The sequence below is a fragment of the Parasteatoda tepidariorum genome, chromosome 4, assembly GCF_043381705.1.
Source record: "Parasteatoda tepidariorum isolate YZ-2023 chromosome 4, CAS_Ptep_4.0, whole genome shotgun sequence".
NCBI lineage: Eukaryota > Metazoa > Arthropoda > Arachnida > Araneae > Theridiidae > Parasteatoda > Parasteatoda tepidariorum.
This window is the reverse complement of record NC_092207.1, coordinates 66,602,771-66,627,552: the sequence shown is the minus strand read 5'-3', so window position 1 is coordinate 66,627,552 and position 24,782 is coordinate 66,602,771. Positions and strand designations below refer to the sequence as shown.

General features: G+C 29.7%; 1 protein-coding gene across 1 annotated transcript in view; it reads right to left on the bottom strand.

Moving 5' to 3' along the window:
- Positions 1 to 5,591: 5,591 nt before the first annotated feature.
- The window catches only part of LOC107441252 (putative diacyglycerol O-acyltransferase MT3172), a 169,977-nt gene continuing 150,786 nt past the window's right edge, over positions 5,592 to 24,782 (bottom strand). Inside the window, exons 5-8 of the mRNA XM_071179990.1 lie at positions 22,944 to 23,060; positions 12,868 to 13,092; positions 9,203 to 9,427; positions 5,592 to 7,116 (exon numbers count right to left, since the gene is read on the bottom strand). Of these exons, the coding sequence (XP_071036091.1) occupies positions 7,081 to 7,116; positions 9,203 to 9,427; positions 12,868 to 13,092; positions 22,944 to 23,060 (603 nt within the window). The 3' untranslated portion in view covers positions 5,592 to 7,080. The remainder of the gene's footprint in view (positions 7,117 to 9,202; positions 9,428 to 12,867; positions 13,093 to 22,943; positions 23,061 to 24,782) is intronic.

The window sequence follows — 24,782 nt, the reverse complement described above, 5'->3', positions numbered from 1 at the left end:
CTTCTAATTTTTATTTTCAGAAAGAATTGTTGCTGCATAACATTTAGAGAAGGTTGTGTAAATTATGGATGAATAATTTCAGAAACAATGTTTAATAGAGGAGAGGAGGGGGTTATGGAATAGTCATGGAAAATGGAATACCTAAGATTTAGCTCTGTCTTTCATGCAGCCTTCACATGGAAATACACAGGATTAAAGGATTTTACCATTAACACCTCATTACCATTAGTTATAGATTGTGCTGAAAATGATTTTGTGAATTAATATGTAAAAACAGTAGGGTTGTTTTTAAAAAAATATAAAATTTAGTCCATAATACATATACTCTCTTCTCTCTCTATATAGGCAAAGCATTTAGGTATTATATTTGAAATTAATTATTGCCACAACAAGCATTGTTGCTTCTAGTAAAATAGAAGAGAATAAATTTTAAAATTGGTCTTAGATTAAGGTCCTTGAAAATTTTGTTGAGGTCCTTGAAAAGTCCTGGAAAGTCCTTGAATTTCAATCTCATCATAGAGTGGGAACCCTGATAGGGGTAGCCGCAGTCTGGGAAATATGGTTCTAATAGTTTGGTCAGAAGAGCGAGCCAAGGTTTGGACCCCTTAATGTTAGTTTTACTTTTTGCGTATTTCAATATATCTGGAGAATTTTAGAAAGGTCAGATATTTAAAATTAGATTTTTCAGGAACTATTCGACCGATTTTGCTCAAATTTTTATTTTGCCTTGTAAAATTATGTCCTTGAAAATGATAAAAAAAATTTTATACTTCACAATTTAAAATTCTTTCGGCCATTATTAAATAAAATGATAAATATTTAATAAAAGTTTTATTTTGCATGGAATAATTTTCGGATTAACGAATTTCATAATTGTGTGCAAAATTTTTTCAATTAGCTTAAAAATTCTCGAGGAGCAGAGAAATACGCAAAAAGTAAATTAAAGGGGTTTAATTTTTGGAGCGCTCTCTTGACCAAACTATTGGGACAATATATTTTCAAGATCACAGTAATCCCCTGTATTTTGAGGGTCAGAAATCCGAATCCGACGAAAAAAGGTATGTTTATTCAGAGAAAGTACGTTTTTGTACCTGATTTCGTAATTTAAAATATCGTCTGTACTTATCATGTACCCCTCGTGCGTCTTTACCACTCGAGCCATTAAAATTGAGTCAAAAAACGTGAAGATCCGATCATTAGATCAAAAGTTATTCAGGGTGGGTCGACTTTATTTTTGACGCACTGCACACTACCCAACAATAAAGGAAGAGATACTTTTACTTTTAGGCATTTTTTAAAAAGAAATTTCTTAAGGAAGACGAAGAGGATTATTTTTTTAACTTAAAAGGTGTTTAGTTCATGCGACTTTTCCTACTTAGAAATAAGGTTTAACATTTTCAGATGCTTGAGGGACCAGAAAGAAAACAAGTATTTTCAGACACTTTATACCAAAAAACAAGGAAATAAACTTGTAACTTATATAAATTACTTTAGTTGTTATTTGCAGTTACTGCATAAAATTTCGTGAACTTATCTTAAATATTTATAGAGATATGGACATTTTTACAAAAAAACCTATTTTTTTGTCTTGCTTTTTTTTGCTAAACATTGAAAGTATTCAATAAATTAAACAAAACTTTTTGAGTAATTAAAAATTAATTACAAAATTATTTTTTTAAAATTTGAAAAAAGTTTGTTTAAAACTGAAGATATGAGTATTAAGTAGTTTTTTTTTATATTGCGCTTGCGAGAAAAAATAATAATTTTTTCTTCATAATTTTGTAGTGAATCGTGTTTGGTAACTAATGAGGAAAATTCTGACTTGAATATCTTGAGAATTTAAAAAATTTCAATCAATTTTCAAAGCAGTCTTTGTACTTTTAAAAGAAAGCTTAAAACGATAAAGGGTTTTCCGTAATTTTTATTATAGGTTATTAAAGGGTAGCAGAATTCACCTGGTCTCAATAACTTGTGTTTTTGAGATCGCGATATTATCGTTTTGTTATCATTTTCCTAATATTTTGTATTTCCATCATATAAAATTCCACTCGATTTTTGCGAACTATTTCTTGAGTTATCAGCGAAAATGTGATAGTTTCCTAGTAAGGACACGGTCGAGTGTGTTATCATTTTCAAGATTACATCACATGGAATTGTGTGGAGCAGAGAGAAAATACGATATATGTGTTTTGGAGGGAAAAATATTTCTGAAATGTTCGAAAGAGCTTTGGTGTTGTATGGTTTGTTGTTGATAGGACTATAATATAATTTGTATCTTAAGCTAATGTGTCGATCATTTAATGTTTCAAAAAAAACATGCATAATCGCAGCAAAAAAAATGTACAGACCAGTGGATAAACATTATTTTATTAGGATGGTAATGCAATATACATATATGGAATAATTATTATAAAATTCTATAGTATGCCAAGTTTCTTAACTAGTGTTAAACAACATGTTGAGTAAATTTTATGGTCCCCGTTATTTGGGCTTCTCATATGCCGATATTTTTACAAAATCATTTTCAAAAATTTACATTCTCTACGTAGCCTTTTGTAGTACCATGTCTGATAGGAAAAAAAAAAACGATTTTTATTTCAACGACATTTAGATAAATTTTTGCTGTCGGGTAATTGATTTTAAAATTTAAATACTTAATAGCAATATTTATTATATGTTTCAATATCATTTGACATTTTCAGCGTAATATCGAGATTCGCTGTATCATTTTTTCATTAGGTTGTTACTTTTTTAATGCTAAGTAACAAAGTCATGATTTTCGATTATGGAATTGTAAACTACTTTGTAATTATAACTACTTTTTCCTAATTTGTTCATGACATTTTGAATTATGTGTTTTGAAATTGAACTAATTGTTATCGCAAATGAGGGAAGCAATAAATTTGCTATGTCGCGTTTACTATTCCTTTATGGGTAATGTTCGACTATTTGCTGAGCATTGTCAATTAAATGAACAGACATCTTTACGATATTACGATAACGCAGACATCTCACATAGATAGCGTATCATTTTTCTCGACACGGTTTTCCAAACCAGTCTGGCATAGTACGTGAAATTCGCCACAACGTGTTTTTAGTAATCCACAAATTCGATTCATTTTTTTTTTCCTTTCAAAGCATAATACTACGAGAGGCTACTTTCTTTTAAGGGGTCAGTCAAGTTTTTTCCCCAACATATCTTTCAAATATATAGACTAAAGATGGATGGTTTAGCCAGATATAATTTTCTAATTTTTGTCTAAGGTTCTACAGATATATTGAAAACTTGTATAAAAGTTTGACAATATACGAATAAAATTTAGTTGAAATAATGCAATAATAATGAATAATTAATTATTTAAGATTAATGGGGTAAAATGTGATATTATGTATCATAACTAGTAGTTATTAATGTATGCATTAAAATCTTTCATTAAGTATGATCTATTTTTCAAAACAATAGGAATATAAATGTAATGAAACATGTTTCACTTATTTTAATTATGATGAATATTTTTCTGTTTATTTTAGTATTTTCATTAAAAAATATATTTTGCTAGAAATGTTATTTTTTTCATAAATGGTAATCATTATTTAATCAACGTTTAAAAAACATTTCCTTCACTAGCATAGTTCAATTTAAAAAGAATGATTTCTGTTTTCATTTAAAGTAATATTAACAACTACCAATAGGAATGTATATTTATCATGGTTTTATCAAAAAAGATGATTATGTGAGCATTGTGAATATAAATATGAAGCACGAGATGATATAGGAATTCACTACGTTTGCGAGAATTGAAAAAATTCAGAGTGTTCTGAAATCATAGTCCTTGCAATAAATTTTTAAGAAAACTTGTTAAAAATGAACATATTATAAATCGATTATTAATATTCAAGTGAAAGCAAAGAAAAGAATGACTTGATTAAAACCAAATAAAAATTGTATCCATCACTGTAGTTGTGTGTGAGTTTAAAGAGGGAGTTTAAATCTTACAAACCAGTTTATTTGCCAGATAAAAGAGATAAATAGTTGTCACAAGTTTTGTTGGTATAGATAATTAAGTTAAATGAAAAAATTTAGATAGCTAAAATCTTTTTAAATCTTTTTTTTAAAACTACCTTAAATTAAACTTAAACTTAAGGATTCATTATTTTTAAACTACCGGATTTTTCTATCAAATATTCAATTTATACAGACAATATAAATCTCTCATTAATTCATTTCCGGCCAGTATGCTAAAAAATGCAAATAGAGGGAGGTGTTTTGAGAACACTATGCATAATTTAATTAAGTCATATATTGCGAACACATTAAATTTAACAGTATCATTTTTAATAAATAATGATTTAATATTATACAAATATGAAAATGGCATTGATAGCTACAAGTGAATGTAGAGTTAGTTTTTTACGTAATAAAACAGTAATTAATGCATATTAATAATTACATAATTTTAAATTATTTTCAAATTGTATATAATCTCAATTTTATTAAAAATTATTAATTGAATCAAAAGGTATAAAATTAAGACGATAGTTGCAAATACATATTTCTTTTAACCAACGAAGTTATACTAACAAGTAAGAGTGATAATGCCGGGTTTTTTTTAAGATGAAATATACAGTTTAATGCAAATTAATAAAATGATTTTTAAGTCATTTGAAAAATTGATGATTATAAATAATTTCATCCTTTGTATATGAATATTTGAAATCAATCATACTTATTAAGATGATATTAATAAATTACTATGTACACAGTAAGCAGCTGTTTCAATTTCATCTAAGCAATTTTTACAAAGATTTACAAATATATATGTATATACAGCTGACAAACGATAATGTGACTTGAAAAAAAAATGCAAAATAAAAAGTCTTTAAGAAATAAATGGGTCACAGCACAGCCTGCGTTTTTAAGATCTTGTTTTTGGTCATAATATTGAATCGTTCTAGAACTGTATTTCAAACACTATCTCCAAAAATAAAATGTTTTGCAGGATCTTTTGAATCAGTTCATGGATCAAATAGTCACGTTTCTATATCATAATAATCTGCACTGAGAAAAAAAGTATGGTAAAATTTACCGAATTTACGTGTTTCTGGCTCTATGGGTGCATGAAACACTAGGCAATTCTTACCGAAGCGCTTTGTTAATGATTTTAGTAAGATCTGCAACAAAACAAAGTTTTATTATTTGTGATAAAAGTTATTTAAATATGGTAAAATTTTGTAATTTTTTCATGATGTTTTACAGCATGGTATAAAAGCAATTTATTCAGTTAAATTTTGTTTTTAAGTTTTATATTTTTTATTAAATATGAGGTAATAAGAACTATAATTTCGATAACTGGAATTTCTGATAAACCGCTACCATATAAGCAGAGGAAATATTACCAAATAAACGGTTTAAATAATGTATATTTTGGTTTTATTACCAAAATTATTTTTTTTAACCAGAAATGTCATTACCATAGAGTGCGCAAATTTTGCCAGATTTTTTTTCTGAGTGGGATCCTATTCAGATCTTTTAGCTTACAGACATTGTATTTAAATAATATAATATATTTTATTTAATAAAAACAGTAGAGTAAAAAAAAATATATTTATTTTCCTTTTTTTTAAAAAATCATATTGCTTAGATTCAAAAATTGACTAGATGTAGTTAAAAAAGACCCATGTCATGGGTTTTTATGCATGACTATGAATCGTGCGATTATACCTAGATACACGAGGGTATTAAATAAAGTATTGGCAACGTAGCCCAGAAATTCCAGAACATCGGGTATGCGCCAACGTTATCGGATCAGTGAGGTAGTGCATTGTCGGCGAGTACATCAACAGAAATGGTAATTGGGTTCTTGCAATTCGAAAAGAAGTAAAGGGAGTAAATCAGCTATGTGATTTAAATCATGTTTATTTGGATACATGAAAGTGATGTTACACGTGAGTGTCAAACTTGATGTGCTTCTGAATTCGACAAATGCCACGATTTACCTACGATGATGTCACTTTTAAGTAACCAATTGCTGGGTGAAGATAAAATGGACATCTTCGTTTCTATTGTCCTAAATCATGTTTAGAACATGATCAATTGTCTTCGAATGAAATTAAGGTTACCCTTGGCAAAAATGTATTACAATCTGATGCATATTATATTATATTACCGTCGTTGAACAGACGTCCCAATTTTTAGAGTTTATGGCTACTAATGTTCAACTCTGTAGTCTTGAAATTTTGACTGGCGAGTATGTGTAATTGCTTAAGACAGTTGCATGATGGGTCAAAGCATTTACTATTGGTCAGACTGAGACTGTAGATTTGCATCGCACAGGCTGGCCATTCATTTTTCTACATACTCATCAGACTTGAGTCCACGATTGAGTTTTTGTTATACTGAAAAAACGCCTTTCAGATTTTGTAGGGTGTTCCGTTGGCAAATCACAATTTTCCAATGGTAACCTACGGCTTCCTGATGTCTGACAAAAGGTACAAAAAAACAGTAGATAGGTATAGATGATAATAACGAAAAAAAATGCAATGTAGTTTGGCTCATATGTTCATTAATATTATCCAGGCATGTTGCTATTACTTCATTTACAATCCTCGTATAAGAATACTTGCCAAGTATTAAAGCATTTTAAAATAATAGCTAAAATGTCTTAAGCGCATACAATATTATTCTCTTTTGAATAGATATGATAGCTAATAGCCTTTCATAAAATTAAAACAGTATTTAGTATCTCATAACACAGATCTAAATATGTTTTTCATCATATTACATTATGTTATTTGCTTGCGCGCAATGAAAGCACGCATGCGCAGAGTTATAGTTTTAATATGATTAATAATACCTTTGAAATAATATTCCAAAGAATTGTACTGCACGTGATGAGACAAGCACAGCTTGCCTCAGTATAGTTTCAACTTATAAATAGAGAGTTATGGGAAAGTAATGGTCACATGTTCGGAGTTTGACTAGTTGAAATAGGTTCTAATGATATACTGTACAAAAATGTACCACTGTCTCCTTTATGGACGAATAATTAGATAAATAATAATTTCTTTCTCTTGGTTCCATTAATTGAAATCAGATTTGCGCCTGCCAAAACGTTCCTGAAAGAAATAGAAGACATTAAAAACAAAATTTTATTTTGTCACAAACATTTAAAAACATGAGCTATATATTTGAAAATGTTTGTTAAGTATAATTGTAAAAAAGAAATCGAACTGAAAATATTAGTATATAATTAATATGTAATCATACAAATGTACTCCGGGGCAGAATGTCGAAAATACGGCGACATTGTGGCAGAGCGTTACAGAGTTCTTACAGAAAGATTTTTCTCTTGGGAAGTAAATAATTTTGGTTTTTTACTTCAAATGGACTTGAAGTAAAACTGAAGTTTGGTTTTTTACTTCTTTGATTGGTTACGTCAAATTGGAATAGCGCATTTATTTAAATAATCACATTTTGACGCTCTCAATTTACGCTGATAGTATCGGAAATCCATGTAGTGTTTCGATTGTATTTTCGGCAGGTATTGATATTGATTTTCACGTGGTTTTTAAATATCCCGATATATTTCAAACGATATTATTTATTACAACAATCAAATCTTGAAACGAAACACACCTTTTAGTAACCCCTTTTTTAAGGAGTCCGATTCCCGTGATTTCGTCGTCGAGCTGTTTTCTCGGTATAATTACTGCTACGGGTTTCATGATTTTTAACCACTTTTTTTAAAATGATGATGATTCACAAAATGCGATGAAGGAAATAATTAGTGCTTCTCCCCCTCCCTAACAAAATGCGAAAATATCGCCCATAATATTAAAATAAAAAAAATATTACATAGTCAATTAAGAATTTTTTTTTTGTTTTGTAAAAATATTCTGTTGCACAGCGTTTTTGTTATTTTAAATTAGTAATATGCATTTTTGTTGTTATTAAAAATATCTTGTTGAACGATATTAGTGCTAGAGAGTTCGGTCACAAATAGTCCGCAAAAATTCTGCAACAGGTCATATGCATATACACCGAAGTGCCATTACATTATGACCACCCTCCATGTATAACAATGTGCTCGCCCAGGAACAATGTTTTCAAGGGGCACATTAGGACCCATAATCCCCATAGAACAATCCCTGACGTCTGTAAGCTACTTGAACATAGTTGCAGACCAGGTTCACCCATTCATGGCAACAGTTTTTCCTGAGGGGGATGGTGTTTACCAACAGGATAATGCACCATGTCATAAAGGTCAAATCGTCATGGATTGGTTCGAGGAACATTCCAGTGAGTTTCAAGTCATGTCTTGGTCCCCAAATTCATCTGACCTTAATCCATTAGAGCATTTGTGGTCCTACTTGGAAAATCAAATTAATTGCAGGACCAGTTGGTGAGCGCTTGGTACCAGATACCTCAGACTACCTATCAGCACCTTGTGGAATCAATGCCATGGCAGGTGCTAGCAGTTTTGAGGGCCAAAGTTGGTCCTACATGTTATTAGCAGAGTGGTCATAACGCAATGGCTCTTCGGTGTATAGATTACTTGAAAATTTGACGAACAACTCAGAATAATGTACGAAAAAGATAAGCACAAATCAAGTGCAGAAAAGGAGATACAATAATTACGGTTCTTTAGGTAAGAATCTTCTTCAGTGTCTTAACACCAAAAGACAAGGTGTTAAGACACCGAGAAAGGTTCTTGTCTAGGAAACCGAAACAATAATTACATCTTTCTTTTTTTGTACTTGATTTGTGCTTTATTCACTTCGTTTTTTGACTTTAATCTACGTAGTACAAATTATACTCGTTGGGGATCACAAATATGTGCTTAAAAAAAAAGAGAAACAAAAGCTTCTTCCAAATATTCGTTTGTGTTTAAAGCATTTCAAAGCTTAACTTATCATGAATGAAGGAGGTGATATTAAACACATTAAAATATGTTTGATTGCCTGTGCAAATTGAAAGGATGTGAAAGGAATCAAACTGGTTTTGATATTTTTAAACCTCACTTTTAAGGGATTCTTCCAGTTTTCTTTATCCCTCTTTTTGTTCGAATATTTATTCATGGCTCCTAATACGCATAATTTTTTAACTACTTTTTTGATTCCTGATATGGGTTCAAAAAATATATTAAGATCAGTGATTATGTAGGATTCGTATAAAATAATTTAAATAATTAACATTAAATACCTGTGCCACTTGAAGAAAGCTAGGCCTTTGTTGCGATGTAGGAGATTCTTGAACTTTAAGATTCGGAGTGGACACCACAAACCCATGATGTGATATAGTCGGAGTTGCAAGAGGGCGAGTTGTAGACGCAGATGACAGTACTGTATTCAGACTAGATCTTCTGCTGGTAGACGACGTGAGAGTCAATCGACGTGGTCGACGCAATTCACCATCCATATCTTCGTCCTAAAATATTAAGTAAAAATTTTTATCAAGGGAAAGAGATATTTTTGCAGTTATTTTATAAATTCTAATTGCATAAGAGCTACTCATCAGTTGTCTGCTGTTCCATAAATATGTTTTAACCCAAGAAATCTATTTTTCTTTATCTTAAATATAAAAAATTACAAATTTAGAAATGCAGAGTGCGCGAAAAAATGGTCGCTTAAAGTTTGTTCAAAAAGTTTTTAATAAAAAGCAAAATATGAAAAAAGTGAAATTAACATAAAGGGGTCTAAAAGTTGGTCAGCTCAGGGACTCAAATTTTGGGGGACAAAATGGGGAACGTGTTTATACCGAAAAAGTGTCTGATCTCGTCCCAAGTAGCTCCTAATATTAGCTAACATCAGAAAATCGGTAAAATCTAACGTTATCTTACACAACTTCTAATATTAGAAAGATTCAAGAGGTCGCTGTTTGCTCTGCATTATATAATATTAGATTCTATGCAAACTGATATTGTCTAGCGTTCACCGTAATATTACTTTGCATTAGTTTTAAAGCTATATAATATTAGATTTTGTATTTTCTGATATTTTCTTGCTTTGCTCTTTATTTTTGGAGTAAACAAGAGGAGGATTTGGATGGTAGTAAAATAATTCGGCAATATAATTTTACTTAATTTTCTGTATTGCTGTGAAGCAGTAAAACATAGAACAATAGTTTTATAATGTCATTCCATGTATTATTTACATAGCAATACTGTAAAATACTGTCTGCACTAATTAATTAACATTTTTGAGGTCACCTCTTTAAACCATTAAGATTGAGTGCTAGTGAGTGAAGATTCGATCATTGAATCAAAAGTTATTCAGAATGGTCTGGTTTTTTCAGACCCTGTTCATCAATGTTTTTAAAGTTTTTTTCCTTAAAAAAGTTTCAAATATGTGGATTGAAGTTTTAACATGTTTATATATATATATATATTGTGCCTGNTATATATATTAAAAGAGAATATTAAAACTATCAGTTCAGAATTTTTCTCATCTTGTTCCGGTTTAACTTATATGGTTTTAAAAATCGAAATTGTAGTGCTTAAATAGGAAAATAAAATTATTAAGTTGATTGACAGAAGTAGTATTCATATTTTGAAGAAATGATAAACTATAGCAATTGTGGTCGGAATAATTTTTATTCAAATTTTTTTTAAATATATTTACCATTTTATTATTTGAAAGAAAAGAAATAGACGAAATGAGACAATTCGGTTTTCGCGGGTCATATGGTCCATTTTTGTGACCATAAAAACTTAATATAATTTTACAAAAATAAATAAAAGAGACAACACATAGAACTTCCACCTTCTTCCTCGTTCTGCACCATTTATAGTTTCAGTATTAAAATTTTCAAAAATTAATAATTTTAATTCAGGAAAAATATTTGTTAAAAGTAACCAAATTCTGAAATTGTTAATTGGCCCAACAAAACCCTATATAATTTTGATAAAAAAACTACATTAAGTACTATTAACACATTCATACAATAGATTACGTTTAACAAATTATCCAATTCTTAAAAATATATTTTTATTACAGTTTTTATTAATGAGCATAATAAAATCATACGGTTTTTTTTATGAAACTTTTGCATTTGAAGTATTTTTTCGTTCCTTCAATTAATTAAAATGTAAGTTGATGTTGATTTTTTGTATTAGAATATAAATTATCAATATTTATATGAAATTGTTTATTAAATTATATACAACGTTTTTATAAAATTAAATGCGACATTTAATTTATGAATGAAAACAAAGTTATTGAAAACTCCTAAAAATTCTAAGTTTTGATTTATAGTTTTAAAAATTAAAACGCTACGTTAATTTCATAAATATAAAATAAGAACAAACTTTATGCGTTAAAAATAAATTTATGCTCAAACAATGAACTGTAAAATCATAAACTAATGTACTCTATAAATAAATTTGGTATATAAACTATAAAACATAAAACAATTCTGACAGTGCGTAAACAGACAATTATAAATGTATTGCGTAATTTATAAAATATCTGCTTACCTCCCAAGAAATAGATTTATTTAATGAGTTCTTGTAATTAAAAGATAAACTTTATTAAATGGCTGGGAATAGCTAATTTAAACTATGGTGGAAGAAATGTGAGAGCTTTGTAAGAGAAGATTTAGAATTTCAGAGAAAGTCTCTTGGCAAAATTACCATAAAATAGAAAATATCAACAAAAGTCTCCCCCTACTTAATTCCTTAAAAGGTCAATACATCTGTTTTCCTAGAAATTCTAGATAATTGCCTGTTTGAGGCAATTTTTGAATAGATAGCCAACAAAGAGATTTTTGTCATTATCGTTTTAATCATGGGGTAATTACTCTAATAGAAAGTTCTAAGCTTAATAAAAAAATGTTTGCCGCAATGATATAAGTCTCAAATTTCTGACACATTTTTCTCATAAGATAAAGAAAAAAAATAAAAAGGTTTCATTTCGAAAATTTGTGATCTCGGGGAAATTAGGCTAATGAACAGTTATACCATGCGTTTTACCAAGACAGAAGTTTCAAATTTGGACCATTGAGATACTTTATAATATAAATAAAGAAACTAAAAATTTTCATTTTGATATTTTGTGATTATCTCGGTAATTATGAGGTTAATTAGCTTAGTTGATAGTAGATCTAAGTGACTAGTTTTTTACCAAAATTGAAGACTCAAATTTAGATCACACATTCCTTACAAGACAAATAGGAAAAAAAATTTTGATTTCCATATTTTTCAATAAACAGGATATTTTGTAACAATCGGAGCAATAAGGGGTAAATAGCCTAATTGACAGTAATGCTTAAACGAGCTTTTTCCAAAAGAGAAGCCTCAAATTCAGATCATGAAGAGAAAAAATGAATTTGAGCGAGAAAAAAACTATAACAGTTTAATTTAGATAGTAATTATCGGTATACATAAGGGGTAATTACTCAGAGTTGACAGCATTGTAAAATTACACCTATCATGTTAATTAGCTAAGCTATATAACACGTTCGTTCCAGGGAATTACCACCGCGTGTTTGGCGCAGAGTTATCGATTTTGGCTCTCGTGCAATTACACCACGAATAGGTGAATTCAGGCAGTTGGAAGACTATGTGGAGCAGCAAAACGGTGATTATGTTTGGGAGGGCTAACAGCTCACTACAGATAAGTCCGGGAAAGATTTCTAAGATACTAATGCCGATAATTTAGAGCAATATTGCCGAAGGCAGCAGGAAAGAGTAAGGAGTCACGAAGCAGTGAGTTCGTGCAACGGAAGGATAATAAGAAATCGCAAAGCGGTGAGTTCGTGCACGGGAAGGACGACCTGGAAACGCTAAGCGGTGAGTTCGTTTAGACGAACCAGTTAGTCTCTGAAGGAGGCTAGTATCTATCTATCCATATTTATATCTGTATATTTACTTGTCCATCCACGAAAGTACCATCGGCCAGAGATTTTCTTCTTCTCAGTTCCCTCATGAGTTCTGAAAATTCCTCCCTCAATTCATCCAATCTTTGCAACATTTTAACTTCAGGACAATTGCTGTCGTCAGCAGGAATGTCAAAATCTCGATCACCAATAGCTGCACTCAGTTGCTGAGTAACTTCATGGATTTCTTCTTGAACGGAATGTAATTTCTGTTGCAGCTAAAATTAAAAGAGCAATTATTTATTTACAATATTTCAAAGATGTTTTATTTTAAAAATAAAATACTCTCAACATAAAGAAAAACATCTCATTCTCATTTCAAAAACACGTCTGTGCCTACAATGTGGTACTTTCTGTATTGTAAATTTCAGCAGTTTGGGGGTATTTTCTTGAAAACTATTTCAACTTAAATTTCAAATGATATGCTTCTGAGCTTTGCTTAAAGACCTTGTTTCTTTTATGTTAAAAAAAATAAATAATCGTGAAAGAAAATTTAAGAACATGGAAAACGTTCTTAAATTTTCTTTCTGTTTCTTTCTTTAAATTTTCTTAAATGTTTTGTGGTTGCGCTAGTTTCATGCAGTTTGGTGGCATATTGGATTCGAGTATAGAGATATTGTAGCTTGTAATCCAGCAAGTTCTAGAGATTTAAGAAATATTTAATTAATTAGTTTAATGCAGAGAGAATGATGGAAGGGAATTCTTTATTTGTTTGTAATATATGAGACAAAGTTTGATTGCTGAAACTAAATTAAAATTTAATCAATAATTTTTATAATTTTGTTTTTGCTTTCCGATAGATTTGATTTGTGCGTTAAAGAAAAAATGACAGCATGATATCTTATCACTATCGTATTTGATATACTTTTGATAAGGTTGTAAGACCCCACAGAAACCATTAAAGAAAAGAATGGATTGCTTTTGGAATGTTCAGAGACAATTAGCATTTATCCTGAGGTAGATAAATACAAAATTATAAAACTTGTTAACTCAAATATAACATCAAACAAAAAATGTATCAATTTAATAGTTACTAAAATTTTTTACATAATTCAAAATGTTTTGATTTATATAACATTTAAATTTGGCATACTCTTATGTGTCTAACCCTTAAAATTAAAAAAAAAAAAACATTAGTGTCCGAGGTTCATTCAACTTAAAAAAAGCTTGTTATTGTGAAGAAAAATGTAGTGAATGCGCATTGTCTATATAGAGCTTCAAGTTGATGTCTGCTACTTTAATTTACTGGACATTAACTGAATGCGGACTGTCAAGAGGGAATCGCCATTTAACCCCTTAACGATCGGTTAATTTTCTATAAAACTGTTACAAAAGTGCATTTTTTTATCAAATAACAAATACGCGTATTTGATTAGTTCTGACATCTAGTTTATAATAAAGTAACTATCTACAATTACCTTAAAAATATATGCCATCTGGTGTGAAAAATGAGAAATAAAATTTTTTCCGGGCAAGAGAAATGAATTATTTTTATTTTTATTGGTGCGTAACTACTGAACACTCCAGTCCGGAAATATGACGAGAGCGAGAAATAAATGGCGAAACCTCACCCCGTGATTTTCACGGGAGCGAGGAGGAAGGGGTTAAACTTGATACCCACTATAATACTTTTTTCACAGATGCTCTTACTATAACAGTTTACGGAAAAACAATATTTACGGAAAAACATACCAAACCAATATGGTGTTAAATTGTGTTTGATGTCTTACATAAATCAAAACAAACTTTTCTATTTCTGTGATATTATTTCCGTTATTGTGTGCCAACGTATACAGCACGCTGTTAGCGATTTTGTGATTGACATATGAGGTGTGGGGCAAATCTTTCCAGCCCCCTCAAGTGGTTAAATAAATACTCATACCTATTGACATTGAGAAACAAAGTACGGTAAAAATTACCAGATTATGGTAAAATTTATTGTGTTCTTCGATTTTAGGAAAATAGAAGCTCTGTAAATTTTACCGAAGCTCTTCAGTAATGATTATGGTAAAATTAACGATTAAAAATGGTTTTTTAAAATGTGATAAATTTGGTAACGGTGGTAAAATTTGGTAATTTTATTATGATAATTTAGACCATGGCATAAAAAACATTTATAACGTTAAATGTATTTTTCAGTTTGGTATTTCTTACTAAATGTGTTGTAATAAGAGCAGTAATTTTGAAGACCAAAATTTCTAGTAAACCATTTATCACATGAACGGAGAAATTAACAAATGAATTGTTAAAATACCACATATTTTGGTTTTGTTAACCAGAATTATATATATACTACCAGAAATGTCATTACCACACAGTTCGGTAATTTTACTCGGATTATTTAATTCTGTGCACCATTTTAAAAATTAACTATAATAAAAAAATTAAAATATAAAATATTGCTTAATAGAGCAGTGAAGATGAAAAATACCGACTTTCAATTTAAAATGCTTCAATTTCCTAACAGATCTGGTGAAATCATGAATTAAAAACAAGCACAAAAACCGATTATACAGCTGTTTAGGAAAAAATAAAAAAAAATTTGGTACAAATTTTCCCAGGAGAACCTTATGATGAAATCCCCAAGCATTGTGATTAAATCGAATACTATCCTTTTCCAGTTTTTTACTCCCGTTTAACGACATCCCATTTTTTTGAGAAAATAACAACGCCTTTTATTCTGCTCGGGGCTTTTTAATCCTGGAAAAGCAATTTATTATTTTTTTATTTCCATGTGAATTTTCATTTTTTATCGCTATTTTGCATGGGACGCTTTCGACAATTTAAGAAGCATTTGAGCTATTTTATCGATCAACAAAAGCGATAGCTTCATCTGGAGAATTAATTCAAACTAGAATTTTTTTTCCGATGATGCATGAGGCTTTTTCGAGAATTAAAATTACCTTCTGTAAATGCATTTAATTAAATTTAGTGTGTTTTTAATATTGATTAATGTAATTTATTATTTACTAAAAAGTTGAATAATTAATGTGTTGAATTCCAACGTTAATTTATAATAGGTTACCTGCAGGGCCAAAATGAATTTAAAATTTATAATTAATATATTTCATTGAAATGTAAGTATAAAAGATTTATTATTATGCACATTCATTTATTAGTTATTTTTTATAAATAAATGTTCATTATTTTTCTATAAAATTCTAAGAAAATGAATGATTGCTGTGATATTTTAATTATAATTTAGCAATTTAAGAAATGAACGAACTCATAATATAAGAAATGAAAAAAATAATAATTGTGAGCACTTTTTGTAACATATTTATGTCAAAAGAATTTTTTTATACAATTTCAAGAGACTGGCTGAAGATCTTGATATTTTTAATGTGCCTTGGAATGCTTTTAAAAAATTATGTCTAAATGTTTTATTGTTGCAACGCTTTTTTTTCCTCATAGTACAGTGCGCAAATACACATAGTACAGTACTGACCATCCTGAATAACTTTTGATTTAATGATTGAATCGTCTCGTTCTAGGACCCAATATTAATGGTCCAAAGGGGTGACTTCAAAAATGCTAATTTATTAAATTAGTACAGACGATATTTTCAGTTACTAAATCCGACATAAAAACGTATTTTCTTTGAATAATCAGGCATTTTTTTTAGACGGATTCAGATTTCTAATCCGAAATGTATAGGAGATAGACTAAATTTGGAAATACGGTCTCGATAGTTCGATTAAGATAGGGGTCCAAAATTTTTACCCCTTAAAGTTAATTTTAGTTTTTGCGTATCTCGCCATATCTCGAAAAATGTTTAGGCGAATTTAAAAATTTTGCACAAAATTTTAAAATTCGTTTATCCAAGGATAATTCCACGCAAGACATGGCAAATTACAAAATTTGAGCAAAATCGACCGAATATATCCTGAGAATTCGGATTTTCAAAAAGTCAAATTTTCGTGTTCTTGAACGATCATTAAGTCAAATGTTATTCAGGGAGATCCGTTTTTTTGCGCACTGAACACCACTATAATTGGAGTTTTCTTTTTAAATCTGTAAAGTGTGCTTCGTGGTTAAAATAAGTTAATTAGTTAACTGTGATACTTATTATGCTGAATCCATTGAAATGAAGTAAAATGCTAACAATTTAATAGAGCTAATTATCTGTACGCTGCCGAATTTTTTTCTTCGCTAAATAATTTCCGAATAATGTTTAATTAAAACCTACCTTCTAATGGAACTAAAATGTTTTTCATGTGTATTTAAAATGCTTTTAGCAAAGGTCACAATTCATAACAATATAGTTTTCAATTTAATTATGTTTTTCCAATAATTGGGCAGCAGATGATAAAAATAAACTTAACAAAGGATATTTTCAAACTAAGGACAACATTATTTTTTTTTCCAGTTATTTTTATGATGATGTTTTAACGACGCAAACAGTAAATAAAACGTCCCTTCAATTTCCAAAAAAAATTTCTTTTATTTAATGACCTATTTGATAATAGAAAATGATATCATTGCTATATAATGTCTATTACCACAAATGAGTTCTTTTGCAACTATGGATAATGGAAATGATGCAAGCCTGGTTTCAGGTTGACGTAGCGTTTTTCTTGTTAACAAAAGGTTTAGAAAAATTATTTGATTGTTATTAATTACGAAACAGAGAGTTTTGGAGCTCTTTAAGGATTTTCTTACTTATGAAATTTATGAGAAAATGATATTCTAAGGGGAAAAAATACAATCAAACTACTAGAATATGTAAAAATTTACTGTGCTCTTAAGAGGAAGCTAAAAAACGTGGCAATATTTTTTTTGTCGAAGAGCTTTGGTAGTGATTTTGGTAAAATTAACAATACAATATGATTTTATAATATGTGATGAAATTCGGCAAATGTGGAAAAATTTGATAATTTTAAAATGATACCCTAGAGCATGGCATAAAAATTATTTATTCGTCTAAATTTTCTTTTGATTTTTGTATTTTTTATGAAATATGCGGTAATAAGAACTATAATTTTGAAAACCAGAATTTCTGGTAAACCGTTACCGTACGAATGAAATGGTTTAAATACCGTATATTTTGGTTTCATTAACCAGAATTATATTTCTTTTAACCAGAAATGTTATCACTATATAGTACTGTAATTTTACTGGAGTTTTTTTCTCCATGTAGAATAATTGTTATTTTAATATCTTAAAATTAGAATAAAATTTTTTTCTCTCAAATGAACAGTTTTCTTGTATCCTTATGACATTAATTAAATAAATTGAAACACACATACTTTAAATTACAGATTTTTTTGAGAAAACGGTTTTTCATTTGGAGAAATTCACATGTAGTAGTTTTAAGTTATTATTTTTTATTTTAGAGTTCATTATTAACAAAGCAAAGCTTATAAACATTAACAAAACTTATTTCACGGTCATAGGGAATAAGTATAGTAAAAGACCAAAAAAAAAAAAAAAACTAAAGAAACCAATAACTAAAACAAGTCTAAATAAATAAAGCCGAATGTTTGTATATATAAGTGCATGTATCGTATAAAAATCCTCAATTTTTGACCTACCCAAACCAAAGTGGAAGCCACGGTCATGCCACTAATTATATCATGGCGGTGATCAGTTCAATTTAGTGGTTAGTAGAGGTAGCATATTAAGCAGATTTTGGAAGTTTCATTTACATCTTAATTTGGATACGCTGTAGGGATATTTATGCCAGAAAAATGAATAAAATCATTTAGGAAAAATTGATTTATTAAGTAAATATTAAATGGAATATGATCCCATTCAAAAATTATAAAAATAAACAAAGGGATCAAGAAAGGGTCCTTCAAACGGATCAAGAAAATTATTCTCTTCACATCTAAAATATTATATAAAAGATATTTATTATTCGGTTGGAACTGAGAGATCTAAACCCCCCCCCCAATCCACTCGCCTATAATTAGAAATTCACAGTAAGTGAATTGTTCCCAACGGACTTTAGAAGCATGGGAAGAGATTCAAGGTTGGCGATTTATCGAAAGATAACATAGCCAAATATAAAGACAACCCCTATAATCAATATTAAACTTGAAAATAATTTGGCGAAAGCGAATCGCCATAAAGACTGCGAGAATTAGCATAACTGAAACAGTTTTGTGGTAAAAAATAAAGAATTATAAATAGATTTTTGTTTTTGATTTAGTCACGTCAGAGAATTAATGAATCTTACATTAGTATTGAAAAATTAGTCTCTGCATTAATTGTTAAGAAAAGAATAAAATATTTTATATTATATTTTTATAAAATGCTATAAAAATTAAATAATTGGTTTAATTTAATTAAAATTATGTTAAGAATGATTAAAAAAAAGGTTTAAGAAATTAAAGAAATTTTAAAAGCTAGGAAATATGTAATGCCTATTGTGGCATCACAGTCTACTTTGAAACTCCTTATGACAACTGGCTTAAAAGATACATTTTAATGAAATAGTAGTTCACTCATATTATAAAATATTTATCAACCATAGGATTTGATAAATATTTTAGAATGCGAGTGAATTGCTAGCTTGTCGCTCTAATGAATCAAAAAATTGTTCCATCGCTCTTTTTTATGAATTATTTATCTTCGGTTTTCATGTTAAGTTATCAAGGTTGTAGTATAACAAATGTTTATGATAAAACAGCATGTTTATGATATTGCTATTTACGCTTTTAAAGCATATCTCTACAAACTTAGAAAATGGAAGTTCAGCAATAACTCATGAAATAAAATTGAAGTCATAATGAATGAAATATTAAGCCATGGGAAAATTGTATTGGAAAATTCTGATCATCTAAGGTAAAATGATACGATATGTATATTTTTGGAGAGCGGAATTTCTCACTTGTGTTACGGTAAACCTAATAGTATTAATCCTTACGGAATATACAACAAATAACAAATAAATAAAAAATGATAAATAGGCATGCCTGGAAATGTCATACGCACCTAGGGACGCTTCCCTATTACGAACTCTTTTCTTCTTCTTTTTTTTTGCGTTATTCTGAACATCTCAAAATAAGAAAAGCGACCCTAGTTGCGTTACGACATTTCCGGGCAATTTAAATTCTGATGATGTACCCTAGAAGTTTGTCGCATCATTTATGTGACACTCCGTCATATATAGCATTTTTAAACTTATTTCAGCAAAAGATAGGCTGAAAACGTCATTTAAAAAAAATTGTAGCTTTAAGATTAAAACTAATTAGGAATTTTAAATCTCTCCACGATTTATCTAAGGTTCAAATATTGTATAAATACAACAAAAATTTGTCTCCCAATGTTATTATTCATGGTCTTATTTATCCAAATTTCATTTTAAAGATCATTTAGACATGCGTAACTCATTGTTAAACAAAATAAACAGTATATTTCATTCTCAACTAAATTTCGTTATTTATAAAAATATATTTATTCGGAAGGTAATTAAAATAAAGTAGGACAAGGATTATTCTTCCCTATTAATATTCTGAAAAATATATCAATATGCATTTTTGTTTAACTTTTAGAAATCGCTTTTTAATTCGAAACATTAAGTCGGTCGAAAAATTATTACAGTTAAAAAAATTTTGTTTAAGATTTTGTTCACTCTGATACGAGTTCTGGTGATAAAGTAATGATTTTCAAGTTAGAGAGACCATTAAAGATTTTCTGTAAGGATAATACTTCAGGTCATTAATGACATACGTAAATATACCATTCATTCAATTTCTTAAAAATTTCCTTTAGTGATTTATTTGATAATAAGAAATGATATTTCGCTTTAAAACGTTCATTTTAGTAAATGAGTTCTTTTGTGAATCTTCATCTCAGGAAGGATAATTAAAATGGTCTGAGGATTCATAGATTATTTTTTCCTATCAAGAGGATTTAAGAAATATTTTGTTCGTCATTATTACAAGAGACTGACAAAGATCTTTAAAGCTCTGTGAAGTCTTCCATAAGTAATAATTTTTCTTCTTCCCAGTTCCTTCAAGTTTTAATGAGAGTAAGAACTATAAATAGATGCGGATTTCACTCATTTTAAACTGGAACTACTTATCATAGATTATGTTTTTATGAAAAGACTAAAGGAAAATCTTTGGAAAAGTGCTCTTTATTGAAAAGATTTATCAAAACAATCATTTCTTGTTTTTTTTAAAAATCATTTTAGATATTTTCTTCAAGTACTTAGTTTAGTATAACAGTTTGATTCGTTATTGATCAAAGCTTAATATTCATTTGTTAACATGAAAGGAAGAATATATAAAATATTCTGTAAAAGAAGCAAAAAGTGGTAATAAATCTAATAGATATAATATAGCTATAATATAGAAGATAGCTATAATATAGAATAATAGCTAATAATAAAAGAAGTGGAATACAGAATGAAAAAGAATACAGTTTACTGAAATTTCCAATTCAAGGAAAACTCATCTGTGAATACCCTATATAATAGTGATGCTGTAAATTTTCATATAATATTTATAGGTATGAATTTGAGATATTGCATAATGAGATATTGCAATAGTATGAAGCACCATAATTTGTATTTAATTTTTTTTTGCACATTCAACTATCGAAAACTTACACTTCGAATGTACTGATGTTCTTGCGGTGGTAAGAAACAATATACTCGGTCCGAATATAAAGAGTTGGTGCAACGAAATTACCAACTCATAACCGTCCTAATAGGTCATTAAACCTCCAGCGATTTTCCATGTATTTCATACGGAGAACCACTAGACTGTGTTCCGACTATTCCATTGCACTGAATCTGTGCACCTGTGCTGTTTAATGAACAAAGCAGATGAAACCTAAACATAATTAGCATAGTGTTGTTGTCTTATGCTACTTGTCAATACTGAAAAGCCTATTTTAAGGCAGAGGGGTTCACTTCTTGTTTTCCAGTGGCGCAATCTATGGCGAAGAATTCGACTACTACCACACGCATACGTCACAGCCCGTTTTACACGGAGGCCATATTCACACACTATCCATCCGCTCTCAGATGGTATTTTGATCAGAACCAGAGCACGATTAATCTAATGGTATTCTATTTTATTTAATTACCATCGTTGAACAGCAGACTCAATTTTGAGTTTACGACTACTAATGTTCATCTCCGTAGTCTTGCAATTTTGATCCAATCCAGTAGACACGGAAACTCCTGGATCAGTAACCACAGAGGTATTATTTGTTATGGGAACATAGAGGACTTTGGGACTCGACAGATTTAATGTGCATCAGTTACCATTTACTACACGGGAAGTTTTCGGCCGGCGGAGATTGAACCCACGACCTCTTGGACATAGGCTCAGTGCCCTACTGTTCAGGCCCTTCCCAAAGGTATTGATTTGTCATGGGAACTTGAAGGATTTTGTGACCCTGACATATTTAGCGTGAACTAGTCACCAGTTTGAACAAGAAATGTCTTCGGCCGGTAGGGATTTAACTCACGAGCTTTTGGATAAGGGCCCTACGCCCTACCAACCAGGATTTCCCGGCCTAATTAGCATAGTGAAAAGCATGAAGGAATTCCAAAAGTGATTGGAAATAAAAATTAATAAAAAACAAGAAAAAAAGATCAAGAGAAAGAACAAGCTCGTTTCAAAATTATGTGTCATTTTTCAGGGAAATGCTTTCCTAATTATTTATCAGTATCTTGTCCAGTTCTCGGTATCAGTATCTGGTTCAGTAATTCGAATCTAATACAAAAATTGCATGTTCATCGCGCATTGTATCGACCTTTGACCTTCAAGAAACTCAGTCTGGTGATTTCCCATAAGGAAGATTCCGGGTACTGCTGGAGGCTCCAGTCATGTTTATTCCGTCGAAATTCGTCATGTTTATCATTTATTCGTTGGTTCGTAGAATTAACTCTTTAGGAATAGAATCAAGTTTATCGGTGCGTTTTACGCTTGCTGTTATTTAAAGAATATTCCATAAAATAATGAAATTCTGTTTGGATCGTAATTATAAAGTAATTATTGCAAAAAAACAATGAAACGTTGCAACTGTTATAAATCAAATAAAGATTATTTATTGCTTACAATTTTTTATTCTGACTTGAGCTAAATAAAGCAAATAACTTTCTTACTTCGACATCCGGGGGATTAATAATTTCAGCTAATCTCCTTTCGTCCGTAAAATGACTTCTTCTTCTATGTTCTCCAGGTATTCGCCGTCTTGCCAGCAAATGAGATAATCTAGATAACTAGAGTCAAACAATATATAATATTAAGTTTGTTGTAAGTTCTGTTTGGTAAATAATATGGTTAAGAACTTGTAAATAATCAAAACCAGTAAATAATAAGAACTTGTAAATAAAAAATTAAATTTATTTTATCTTAAATTTAAGGGCGACCTTTAACTTTCAAACAAAATGGAATTTACTTAATTAAATTTCATTTGGTTAAGAAGCACAATATGCAAAATTTCATTAGTTACAAGGCATTCAAACAAATTGAGTATACAATGAAAATAACTGTTTCATAATGTCAGTTGCTTTCTCCATCTCAATTTTCTCCATCGATACTATACTCCAGTGTTTCCCAAAGTGTGGTACGCGTACTCCCAGGGGTACGGGAACAGTTTAGCTAGGGTACGCGTTCTTATGTGAAATATCTTGCAACAAACGAAAATTTTAAAATTTTTTATTGAAAAACAAAGCTAGCCATGAAAATTTACGATTATGTATTTTTCTATTGGCTATTTTGAGTTAACAGTTAATAATTAGTGGTGTCAACAGCCAGTAGTGATTTTTAACTTTTGGGGAATTTTTTTATAGTAAGAAATACATTCATTTTTTTATTAGTGGTACAAAGCGTTATGAAAAATTTAGAAAGGGTACACTAAAGTCATAAGTTTGGGAAAACACTGCACTCTGACGCAAGTTAAGAAAAGACCATTGCCCCTATGGAGAGTATCTGTTTGCACAAGCCAAATAGATGCCAAGTTCCCAGAGCTAACATATATCAATATCGCTAACTCTTTAAATGACGTTGCATAGCCTCCTTTTTGCTTTCTTATTTATAATAATTAGAGTTATTAACAGAAATAATCAATTAACAAGTAATAAGAGTCATATAAAATTATATTTTTAAAAATCGTAACAATCTACTTTTTTTCTGTTTGATTTAAGGAATTTTGCGAAAGAATAATAAATATTATTTCTTGCAAACGATTTTCTTCTACAACTTAAAAAAAGTTAAATTCTTTATCACGCATTTGATAGCTTAAGATCATGTAGCAAAAGACCCGCAATTTTTAGTGGGCCAATCAAATGCAATGCTCTTGCAGCGTCATATATCTTTTTCAAGAACCAATGTTTTCCTTATTTATCGAAATATTTCGTCAAGTCTAGGATTCTAGTAAGTCTACGAAACTATAACCGCTTTTTAATAATTCTATGATTATATCGTAAAAGATAAGACGAATTAAATTTGTGTTTGAAGTGTCTAACTTTTAAAATCTTTTATATTGTTTTGATAGCCTATTTGTATAATTTGATAACGAAATAAAACGGAACAGCAGTCGCGGGTAATTACTTAAATCCTATACCTCAATGGTCTTTTCTTAACTTGCAACGGAGTACAGATTTTTTTTCTTCTCGGTTGCCATGAAGCGAACTTATTTGATGAGAAATTACTAATGACCGCAAAACTAGCGGTTACCCCCAAGCAGCATTTTTTCTAAGTTAATGAGTTGTAAATTGTTAAAAAATATTTGCTGTAATGCAAAATTACATTGCTTTAAAATACACTCGATAACAAAAAAAAATCGACGCACCAAGAAGCAATCATCCGATTGCTTTGAAATTTCGTATGCATAAATGTTTTGAACAGATACGGCTGGAATGATGCCGACTGGGGACGTATAGTCTTTAGCGACGAATCCCGCTTCCAACTGTGTCCTGACGATCATCGAAGTCGTGTTT